This window comes from Elaeis guineensis, chromosome 8 (genome assembly GCF_000442705.2).
Source record: "Elaeis guineensis isolate ETL-2024a chromosome 8, EG11, whole genome shotgun sequence".
Classification (NCBI taxonomy): Eukaryota; Viridiplantae; Streptophyta; class Magnoliopsida; order Arecales; family Arecaceae; genus Elaeis; species Elaeis guineensis.
In genome coordinates, this window is record NC_026000.2 from 2,809,536 (window position 1) to 2,821,248 (window position 11,713).

Genomic DNA, 11,713 nt, shown 5'->3' on the forward strand with positions numbered 1-11,713 from the left:
GAAAGTTGGCGCTCTAAACTTATCCATATCATCATTGGAGATTCCCCTAAGCAATTTGCATATCATGCTATACGATTTGTTTATCATGTCAAATTGAGTAATATCATTAGTGGGATTTGCACCACGTCCATCATGGCCTCTCCAGTACTTGATTACGTAACAGAATAAAATCAGTTACAAAATCTGTCCAAAATTCTTTGATCTCTGGAGGTCCCATGGTTCAGAATCCTGCCAACTTCTTGTCTATTAGTTTAATACACGGCCACGCCGTTTTAATGCATTGTTAGCCACTAAGCCAATGAAAGATGGATGCTGGAATCTGGCATCGCATCGTTGGGGCGGCAGGACGCATTACGCCAGGGGTGGGGACTCTTGTTCCCTTGGTGGGTGGGCGTATGCCCGTCGCGCCAATCAGGGCCAGGCGTGCCCTCCCGGCCATCGCCATCCTCGCCTGCAACTTGGCAACGTAACCCGGGGGAGGGTATCTGGTTGATGTCATTTGTGCCCAGAGGCCAAGACTTGGACAAGGGCTTGTATGTACATGACTAAACGAGAGAATGCTCTTGGAGTGGTGGCCACAAGCGCAAGAGGGCTGGGTGTTGGCCTGATGAGCTCTGTCCACCAACTTGAGGATGTTGTGCGGCATAAAGCCATGCTGTTCTCCACTGAAGCCACTAGTGGGTGAAAGCCTGCTCTTTTTCGAGCAATGCTTGTTTTGGAGGTTTGCATGGTTCGCTTGGTTTAGATGGGATAGGTTTGTGAATCAGTATTCCAAATGGGCTACCTTCTTTAAGTTTGTTTTCCTTTGAATGGCAAGTACTAAACCAAGTAAATATAGGGTAATGATTTGGATACAAAAAGGGATGGCATCATGAAATGAAATTTTGCAAGAAAAATATATGTAGTCCCCTTTAAAATTTGTAAATTCAATATTACTTTTCTATCTTCAGGGATTTAATACGAAATTTCAATACTACGACAAAATTGTCTTTGATCCTTCCAAACAAGCTCGCCAACACATGACAATTAACGGTCCAGGTGGCACAAGTTTCAAATGAAATTTACACGAGGTTGTGAGTAGCTAATTTTATAATATATACAACAAAAATCTTACATTGATCATCCATAATTGAGTCCAGCCAGAACTTCGAATTTATCATCCTGAGTCGCATAAAGTATTGAAATACAATTGTGGAAGCATCTTCGGTTGCGAGTCCTTTCACTTCTGGATTCTGAAGGAGAGCTAATTAATATTCTCTTTAGCTTTTGTAATAAAAAGCAGATCGTGTTTTGGTTTTTCCATTGCTTTTTACTAAATGAAGTCGTGGGCTTAGCACTTACCGCCATGTTCTTTGGGTACTCAGGAGGATAAGTTCATATTCGGCAGAACAAATCTGGCGACGTCAACTCAAGACAGGGAATCTGACGGAAAAACATGCCATTATTTTAATGAAGGTGCTTGTGACTTGTGAGCGCAGGTGAAGGGCCATAAGCAAGTGATATTTGTTAGATTCTTTCCTCATATGTGGGGTGTCACAAACACGGACTGATTTTACTTTGAAACCACTTCATATTTGATTGCTTTCTTTTCACTTCTCCATCGGTCTGGATCCTCTGCGGTGCACATGCTATACCATACAGTGCTGTTCTTGGTGGCGGCCATACGGCCATCAAACAACATGTGCTGTATACGAATACGGTATATGGTCATGAATTATTTTATTTAATCACATCGAGGCTTACACAGCATTTTACGGTGAACCACAGACAATTGAAGTGGCTGATGTAACAATGCCCACCCTTGGTCCAAATCAAGCCAAGGAAATAAAGTGTCGGGGTTATGCCAGCTACGTTAACTTTTCGGAGACCTAAATGGGCTCGTCCCATCCTACTAAGCTGAATCATGAGAAAAGCACTGATCAGCGGACCAAACACGAATATATAACCCAACGAACAAACCGAGCCATCCATGGACAAAATAATTCACCCACCAGCATGTAGCCATTTCCTGAAACACCTGAATCCAACTGCACCAGAATTCTGGTGTCCTGTGCGATGCTTAGATGCTCTCTACTTCATTATGCTTCCATACAGCGCTCATATCAGGAAAGTTGTTCTCTCCCACAATGAGGGAAAATGTTACCTTGATCCGAAAGTGTTTTGGAACTTGGAGCATCAGAGGTGGTGCAACTGCATTCTGCAAAATGTAGGCCCCAAGGCCACTCTAGACTACACATGTAGCAGACTTTAAATGAGCTCAAAAAAACAAATGTATTGGCTTGAAAAGCATATGGATAAACATGAACCTTTCTGAAGTCAAAACTAAAGTTGCCAAATGCTGTGTACCAGCCAAATGCTTTGAACCCAAACGTGGTTCAAAGCATTTCCACACCCAACGAGAAATATCTATTTGAAGCCATGAGCAAATTCTGGTACCAGACAAGTTGGTGCAATATATTCCCGCAGTGAACATGGCATCAGATTTTCGGTTCGCCATGATCTATAGTCAGGGACAATGGCGAGGAATCTGCATCATTCTCTCATCACTAGCTAGTTGTAGCCTCCAGATGGTCACTTGATATTACAAGATCATGGAGATCCCGCAGTTGAAACTTGCTATTGAAGTCCTGAGGCATAAAAGGGGCAGTAGATTAATATTTCTGACATGTCCGATATTACTCCTGGACTAAAACATGATCAATATGTAATAGGAACAGGATTATCATGTATTCAGTATTTGGAACCGGCATCGAGAATTTTTCTCTCAAAAAAAATCATCTAGAAACTTTTTGCCACCAGAAACCAAGACCAAGGACTTCACCAAGCCGATACAGTGCAACTACAAATATTTCTGTACATAGAGAAGCCAGTTTGCTTATGTGTTAGAGCTAATACCACAAGCTCAACCACGTGTGCCAAATTGTCATATTACCCTAGAGAAGAAAAGGGAGAGACAAAAGCTTGCAAAGAGGTGAATGACAAAAAGAAAAGGAAAAAAGATAACTGCACCAGTTGGAAATGATGTATGTGCATCATCAAGGTTATGCTGTCTCCTTTGAAGAGAATCCTCCCTCAACTAGTGCCAAGAAATGAGTCAGGATAAAGCAAGCACAAAAGGAAAAAAGGTAAAGGGGCATTAATCGTGAACATACTCAACCAATGGCTTTGTATATATAGTGTTCTTTCCCCATGATTTTACTGGCACCAACCAGAAACAAATTCACGAACTCATTAAAACCCTAATGAAAGTGCCTCAAAAAAGTTGCATTTGAACAACATTTGTACCAAATCCAAAGCGGATCTTTCATACTAATGCATGCCTGATATTTGTCCCACTTGTGCATCAGTGTTCTTTGGACCGGTGCAGCAAGCTGAGAGCATGTACCGGCACTCCTCCAGCAAAACAGCACTCAAGTCCTATCTTCATTTTCCATTACTCCAACTGGCACGGTTGACTCAAGTTCAAAAGCGAATGAATTCAATCAAATCCAATAGGATTCGAATCTATACCAAAGGCTTCATCGCCTCCGTCCTTTCCAGTAGGCGTTCCAGATTTCTTCTCCCATTTGTCCTACGAAACCAGATTACGAATAATACATTCCAGGACATAGGAATGAAGGACAATTCGTTTTCGAAGTTATTACAGCTTAACGATCCTCGAGAAATAGAAAAACATAATGAAGCTTTTAAAACAGGAGAATCAAACTTAGAATGTAATCAGAATGATAGGTGCAATCAAGATCTACTACTGTTCGTATCTATGGAGACAAGAATCATATAAATCTCAAATCAATTTTGTTGGGTGGATGTCTGATCAGAACATCATCTCCCAAGATCTTTTCAGTACCACGCGATGCAGCAGGACACTACAGTAAAAATGATAAAAGACGACGCTATAAAAGGCATTTTACGACGTTAATAAGCGTCGTCAATAAGATTTATGATGCTTCAAAAAGCATCGCAAAAGCGTCGTCTATGTAAGAGTGGAGACGAAAATCGCCGACGCTTTTTAAAAACATCGCAATATTTTTTAACGATGCTTTAAAGCGTCGTAAAATTATCTTTTAACGGTACTTTTAAGCATCGTTAATGACAACGCGTTTTCCACTCTACCAAGATGCTTTTCGAAGCGTCGGCAGTTAAGTCATTAGCGACGCTTATAAGCGTCGTTAAATATGTATTAACGATGCTTATAAGCGTCGTTAAATTTTTTAACAGAAAAAAAAAATATACAGGTTTTATATACAAAAAAAAGAATACATAATATTTCTGTACAAAATTATATCAATTATTCAAACATAAACCTGTACAATCACCACCATTCACATCAAAAGCAAACTTCAATAGCAAATTTAACCAAACCAAAAGACATTGTTTTATATAAATAAAAATAAAGTACTAATCGTCCATTACAATCAAGAGTAATATAAATAAATATAAAAATATAATAAAAATAAAATAATGTCAATCTGCAGGCAGATGGTCGTCGCTGTCTCCACGTGACGTGCCGCTGTCTCGACGAGTGCCTGATGTGCCAGGAGCCTACAAAAAATATATCAAAAGCATGATTTGCATACCTATAAATAAAAATATATAGATCATTAAATTAATACAAAAATATATATTTAATAATATATGTTTATCTGAGATGGGCCATACATCTCTAATAAAGATGTAAGGCGATCAATCTGTCCCCTCATGGCCTGCATTTCGGCACGGCTCTGTCGCATCTCTTCCATCTCAACGGTACGACTCTGTCTAATCTCCTGTATCTCCATCTCGAGTCTGCGGACGTGTGAATCCTAAGCATATGCTGCAGCATGCTGCGTATATCTACTAACCTCAGATAACTGAGTGGGGGTGACTCCTACTCCATAACCCCTCACTCGGCCGTAGCACTCTGGTCCCATCAACTCTGTGAATACCTCGGTCTCAATACGGCTCTGCTGCGTAGATGCTGCGGACTCGTCGTCATGCTCCGCAATGAGAGATGTAGCCCTCTCCTGTATTTATTTTGAAAACAAGAGTTATACATTAATAGCAAACAAAATTAAATTAAAATCATTGTAAAAAATAGAATATTAATAATGCCATACATATAAATCTCTCGACTCATCTCGAACAAAAGTACCATCCTGATGAGTATGAGTCATCCGGTAAAACTCCACTTTATCGGGTTCCCTCCCATGCTCATCCACCTACACAAATAATTTCAATTTTAAGTAAATAGTTATAATAATTTAAAAAAATATATGAGTATCATGATACAGACATGGTCCACGATACATAATGATATTAGTTATATAAATATTTCAACATAAAAATTAGAAGTTAATTATGAAAGTTTAAGGAACATACAAACTCCTGTCGGAGTCGTGCATAACTCTTCGACCCCGATGTATGAGGAACAGACTGAGCTGCTCGTGCAGCTCTACCAATAGCAGAATAAGTCTGTAAAATAAAGTAAAAAACTTGTTATATGTATAATATATAATATATAATATAAATCAATATTTTTATAAAATATTTAAAAAAAAAGATAATGAGCAGATAATATACCTGTGCCCTCTCAGAGAACTAATAATGAACCAACTCCATCCACTGATGAGGGGGTACATCAGGAGGACAATTCCTAGCAACCTCCTCCTCTGTCATACCCTGTCTCATATAGTCCCTCTTCAATTGTGCTCTATATTCTTTTCATTTACGGTTGAGAGACTTCATTACAAAATCATGAGTGGATGGAGGGAGAACAAACTTGCTCTATAAAAAAAAAATTAAATGAAATAAATTATATAAGTGATTAACAATTAATATACAGTATGAACATCAATTCATTACCTCTATAACTCGGAGGAGCTCAACTTTGTACGTTGGAAGCATGTCATTCCATTTTGCATAGCCCAACGGACATAGCTGAAGCCTTCGAGCAACAGTCCCCAAAAATGAAGTCAATAAGCAGACAGCTTTCTTAATTGGCTGACCTAGCTGATTGCACTCCACAATAATTCTCTCATCCTCACGCATCTGCCACACATCTCGTACTACTGTGGGTCCGCGTTTGGGATGTACTCTTTCAGATCCGTCTGCAAAAAATACATAAAAGTAACTATATCATAAATATACATAAAATGAAATAATCAAAAAGAATGACTAATCAAGAGAAAGAAGGGCCGTGGGGATTGGGTTAACTAAATCCCTTCTCATACCTTGCCATTGTTTTCACTTCATTAGACATGCAACAAGGGAAAATCTACTTATAAATATCCACCCATGAAATTCACAACCATCATAAAAACACCCATGAAAATCTACTTAGCATGGATTTTAAAATTTAAATCCATGCTAAGTAGTTTTTTTTTTTTTTTTTCAAAATGAAGAAACCATGCTAAGTAGTTTCTCTTGCTCTAGATTTCAACTATCCATTACAATCTTCAAAAAACTTGCTAAAATCAAACTCTCTTACCCATCTAAACTGAAACTTCTGAACGAGGATGGAGAATAGTAAATGGGTTCAAACAAAGAATGTTTAAGAAGAAAGATCATATTCAAGTGCACACATTCTTGTATGTCTGTGATGCATGAGTCTATGAATGTGAACACACACACACACACCCAGAGATCCTTTAAAAAAAAATGATTTGCAATTTTATCTCAAAATTTAACCAGTACAAGTGATAATATAGGAACTTGATTACCAGATAAATGCTGGAACAATCAAACTCCTCTGGCCGGTTAGCAATCAAAAACAAGCTAAAAATTATCGAAAATTTGAGAAAAATGCTGGAACAATCAAACTCCTCTAGCCGGTTAGCAATCAAAAACAAGTTAAAAATTGTCGAAAATTTGAGGAAAAAGGAACTGGAAATCACCTGCTGTGTGTATACTGTGCAGAAACAGAGAGCAATCAGCAAACCATATCTTACATTTGGGCCTGCGAAGATGGCCGTCGGGAGGGGAAAGGGGAGGAGGGCCGATGGGGTGGCTGCTTCCAGGAGGGCGGACGGCGTACGGCTTGGACTGCGCGGGTGCGGCATCGACGAACGCAGCAGCAGAGGGGAGCGGCGGACGGCGGTGCGGTGTGGACGGTGGGGGCGGCGGGGACGGCGGGTGCGGTGCCGGCGGCGGAGATGGGGGTCGGCGGAGGAATGGGTGGAAAGGGGCGGCGGTAGATAGATTAGGGCATGGGAGAATGGGGGTATTAAACGAACCTAACGACGCTTTTTAGCGTCGTTAAATAATGACGTAAAAAAATATCGGTATTTTCTTTATTTAACGACGTTTTTGCTAAAAGCGTCGGCGTTGACAATGCTGAAATTTTACTATGCTTTTAAGCGTCGTTAAAATAATGACGTTTTTTAAAAGCGTCGGCAGGTCGGCGCAACCTGCTGATGCTTTCCACAAGCATCGGCAAAAAATGGTTACTAAAACTCCTTACTGTAGTGGGAAGAAAGAAAAAATAAAACAAAACAATCAAAATACGTGGATCAGCCACAAAAGGGCTCGCATCCACGGGACATATAAACTTCACTGTGAAAAAAAAAATTTATAAGAGGAGATTTCACCCTCAACCCTCGTACACCCAATTTCTCTCTCATCTGAAGTTTCCTCACAAAAGCTCTCACTCTTGAAAGACCCCCTGAACCTCTGAAGTGCATGACGTCCACTGTCTAGGAGCCTCCTGCTCCTTCTCTTTCAGCACTTCCGCCTCTCTCCTCTCAGATTCCTCCGTATGCTGTTTGCGGCAAAATCAGAAGACCACACCACTCTCGACCACTGTTCCTGTTCTCAAGCCTTTATGGACCTTAAACAAGAGTTAGAATAGGATTAGAAATCCTAATCTGGCTCAAACAAACTTTAAATAACCTCCTCCAGCAGTCGGATCGAAAGCAGGATCAACCCATGCTGTTTCATCGCGATCGGTCTATGAAATAGTGCCGTGAACCGCATGAAATGCATGGAAACGCCCACGCGGTCCATAGGCCCAGTCGTGGACCGCCCGATCCACGGTGGACCGAGATACAGGCCCAGGCAGAGCGCCTGAGCCTGGGCCGACCAGCACGCGCGGGCTTGAACTGCGCCCGCACACGGGCCCGCGCATGGGCTGGGCCGTGCGCCCGCCTGGGCCGTGCGTCCGGCTGGGCCGCGCATCCTGCACGTTGGCCCCACCTGGGCCGTGCCCCACCGTCGCTTTGCCGACCACTGGCGGTCCTTCACCACCTCAAATCTCGTGCAGACTTTAAAAGCTCGTATCTTCTCCGTCCGAGCTCCGTTTTAGATGATCTTGATCTGTTGGACTCTATTTTTCATCGCGAACCTCACTGTGGGCTCAATGTGGACTGAATCTTGAGACATTAAATCCTAACAATCTCTATCTCGACTCGATATTCGACCTCCTCCAAACTCCGAGAGCTTCTGGATCTCCTCACCCCTATGTCCTGGGGCAATCGCCTGCTGATCATGGATGACAAACATGAGAGTCGAGTCAGGCTGCTCGATCTCATCTCCATCGTATGCTGTACTCCTCCTGACCTGAGATCTGCTCGGAACATCATCCTACGACAATAGGAATCTTACCTTGCGACGTCGCCTCTCGTCCTCCCAAGTCTCCTGTCTCCTACCCGATCCGCCTCCACCTGGAGCTCCACCTCGCTCTGGGCTCCGCCTGGCTCCCAAAGCTCCACCTCGCACTGGGCTCCCTGCGAGGTAATAATGTCCTTTGCTCCCTTTCTTCCCCTCCAGCATAATCCTATCGCCGCATAGCACCCTCAGGATTCTTCCATCGGCTACCGTCTTGTAGCCTCTCGAATCCAGTCTGCTAAGTAAGATAAGATTCCGTCTGAAATCGGGTATGTATCGGACCTCCCTCAATCTCCTCACTGCACTGTCATGTGTTCTCCAGCTGACCGTCCCAATGCCTCTGATCGCACAGCTCGATCTATCCGACAGATATACAGTGCCCTCACTGTTCTCCAGAGAGTCAAACTGCTCCTCTCTGCAACATACATGATAGGGACATGCAGAATCTAATATCCACTGCTGGAAAGAAGTAGATACCTCGTCAGATATCTCCAGGACATCTCCATCTGAATCACTGCCGGCCATCGCTATAGCAGCTACCGTCCGATTTTTGACTTGAGGGCAATCTCTGGCTAGATTCCCCAACTCCTCACACTGGTAACACCTGGTTTTGCTCAAATCTCTCCTGGACTTGGATCGCCCTCGTTGCGATCTCCTGTCGCTCCATTTACCGCCTTCTACTCCTCCAGAAGCCTCCAAAGCTGAGCTACCACCATTTGAGCTCGAAGCTGGGTTCTCCCTCCTGAGAACCTCATTCTGGAGTATCACTGCGGTGACCTCGTCCATCTTGATGGTGCTCTTCCCCACTAGAAGAGCAGTCAGGGACTCGTACGAAGGGGGAAGCGACGCCAGCAAAACCAGCGCCCTGATCTTCTCCTCAACATTCTCGCCAACGCTGAGGAGGTCGGTGAGGATCTTCTAGAAGTGGCTTAGATGCTTCTGCACGCTCTGTCCCTCAGTCATCCGCAGTTGGTAGAACTGCCTCCAGAGAAAAAGAGTGTTGGTGAGAGACTTCGCCATGTACAACTCCTCGAGCTTCGACCACAGCACCGTCGGGAAAGTCTTGCTCAGCACATGGATCACCACCTCATCCACCAGGTATATATGGATAGTACTCATCACCTGCATCTGTAGCCGTTTTCAATCCCGCATCTTCATGGTGGTCGGCTTCTCATTGCACAAGAGAGCATCGATCGACCCCTGTTGGATGAGCACATCCTTCACCCTTGCCTACCACAAGGAGAAATTGCTCTTACCATCGAACTTGTTGATCTCCATCTTGATTGTTCCTGTCTTCTCCATCTTCAGTCTTGCTCACCACCGCTGCAATCTGCATCCTTGTACCATCTTGCTCTGATACCACTTGTTGGGTGGATGTCTGGCCAGGACACCACCTCCCAAGACCTTTTCAGTACCACGCGATGCAGCAGAAAGAAAGAAAAAATAAAATAAAATAATCAAAATACATGGATTAGCCACAAAAGGGCTCGCCTCTACGGGACATGCAAACTTCACTATGAAAAAAAAAATTTACAAGAGGAGATCTCACCCTCAACCTTCGTACACCCAATTTCTCTCTCACTTGAAGTTTTCTTCACAAAAGCTCTCTCTCTCTTGGAAGACCCTCTGAACCCCTGAAGTACCTGGCGTCCGCTGTCCAGGAGCCTCCTGCTCCTTCTCTTTCAGCGCTTCCGCCTCTCTCTCTCCTTTCGGGTTCCTCCGTACGCTGTTTGCGGCAAAACCAGAAGACCACACTACTCTTGGCCACTATTCCCATTCCCAAGCCTTTATAGGCCTTAAACAAGAGTTAGAATAGGATTAGAAATCCTAATCTGGCTCAAACAAACTTTAAATAATCTCTTCCAACCGTCAGATCGAAAGCAGGATCAACCCACACCGTTTGATCACGATCGATCCATAAAATAGTATCATGGACCACGAGAAACATGTGGGAAACACCCACGCGGTCCACAGGTCCAGCCGTGGACCGTCCGATCCATGGTGGACCGGGGTACAGGCCCAGGCAGGGCGCCTGGGCCTGGGCCAGCCAGCGCGCGCGGGCCTGGGCCGCAACCGCGCGCGGGCCCGCACACAGGTTGGGCCGCATGCCCACCTGGGCGTGCGCCCGGCTGGGCCGCTCGCCTGTCTGGGCCGTGCGCCTGGGTCGTGCATCCCGCCCGTTGGCCCCGCCTGGGCCGTGCGCCGCCGGCCGCCGGCGATCCTCCGTTACCTCGAATCTCGTGCCGACTTCAAAAGCTCATATCTTCTCCGTCCGAGCTCCGTTTTGGGTGATCTTAGTCTCGTTCGATTTCATTTTTCGTCGCGAACCTCGCTGTGGGCTCAATGTGGACTAAATCTCGAGGCATCAAATCATAACAAGTTCAATAAAAAGTCTCAGAAACTTGGAAAGGAGAACTGGGTTCTGAGCAGGCTAGTGTTTATAAGACGAAGGAGGCCGTGAGATCGTGCGGTTACCCGATCTCCTTTAGAGGCTAAGATATGGCCATTAGAGACGGCTCTAAATCTAAGGAGATAGGTGATTGCCATGGAATCGAAGACAACGAAGGAGAAGACGAGAAGACTGGCAAGGGATAGGACGGAAGAGAGGAACCCTGCGCTCTTGATAGTTTTCACGGCCCTGATTAGTGCTTGTTCGAGGGGGCTATATTTGAGATTAGATTGAAAATTATTTATAGGCCCCTAATTGAATTATTAATTATTTAAATATTTTCCATTATCAATGCCATATAATGATTGGAGAAAGGTTATGAGATCATCTTATGGAATGTGCGGAGGTAAATTTATTTATTTAAATCATTAATGTTAATGTTTTAGTTACAAATTTCATACGATGTCATTGGCATATTGAGATAGAATTACTCATAAATTTGCTAATCAAATTCGTGATGTTTATATATTCATACTTCATATAACAATCATAGGATGATTCTACAATCACATATAAAATACGTTAACGTGAAATTGTTTATGAATCCCTGGCTAAACTATTGATTCCAAGTATTTTTAGCACCTAGCAATAGCCATTCAAATATTGGCATCAGCTATTTCATAAATAAAGCTATTTTGAATCACTAAAAAAGAAATCTTGTGACAATGAAAAACCCATATGCCT

The 11,713-nt window shown here is 43.4% G+C and overlaps 1 protein-coding gene across 1 annotated transcript; it reads right to left on the bottom strand.

Moving 5' to 3' along the window:
• Positions 1-4,771: 4,771 nt before the first annotated feature.
• On the bottom strand, positions 4,772-7,037 carry LOC140859694 (uncharacterized). The gene is made up of 5 exons (XM_073261960.1): positions 6,917-7,037; positions 5,842-6,086; positions 5,359-5,451; positions 5,097-5,198; positions 4,772-5,003 (listed from the first exon to the last, which is right to left on the bottom strand). The coding sequence occupies exons 1-5, from the start codon at positions 7,035-7,037 to the stop codon at positions 4,803-4,805; spliced, it is 762 nt and encodes a 253-aa protein (XP_073118061.1). The 3' UTR covers positions 4,772-4,802.
• Positions 7,038-11,713: the final 4,676 nt, after the last annotated feature.

Bases quoted from the DNA above. Each gene is read 5' to 3' on its own strand.
- LOC140859694 (XM_073261960.1), bottom strand. From the start codon at position 7,037: ATGCCGCACCCGCGCAGTCCAAGCCGTACGCCGTCCGCCCTCCTGGAA. The intron at 5,452-5,841 runs GTAATGAATTGA...TTTATTTTACAG, and splicing joins AGCTCCTCCGAGTTATAGAG to ACTTATTCTGCTATTGGTAG. The intron at 5,004-5,096 runs GTATGGCATTAT...AAATAAATACAG, and splicing joins ATGAGTCGAGAGATTTATAT to GAGAGGGCTACATCTCTCAT.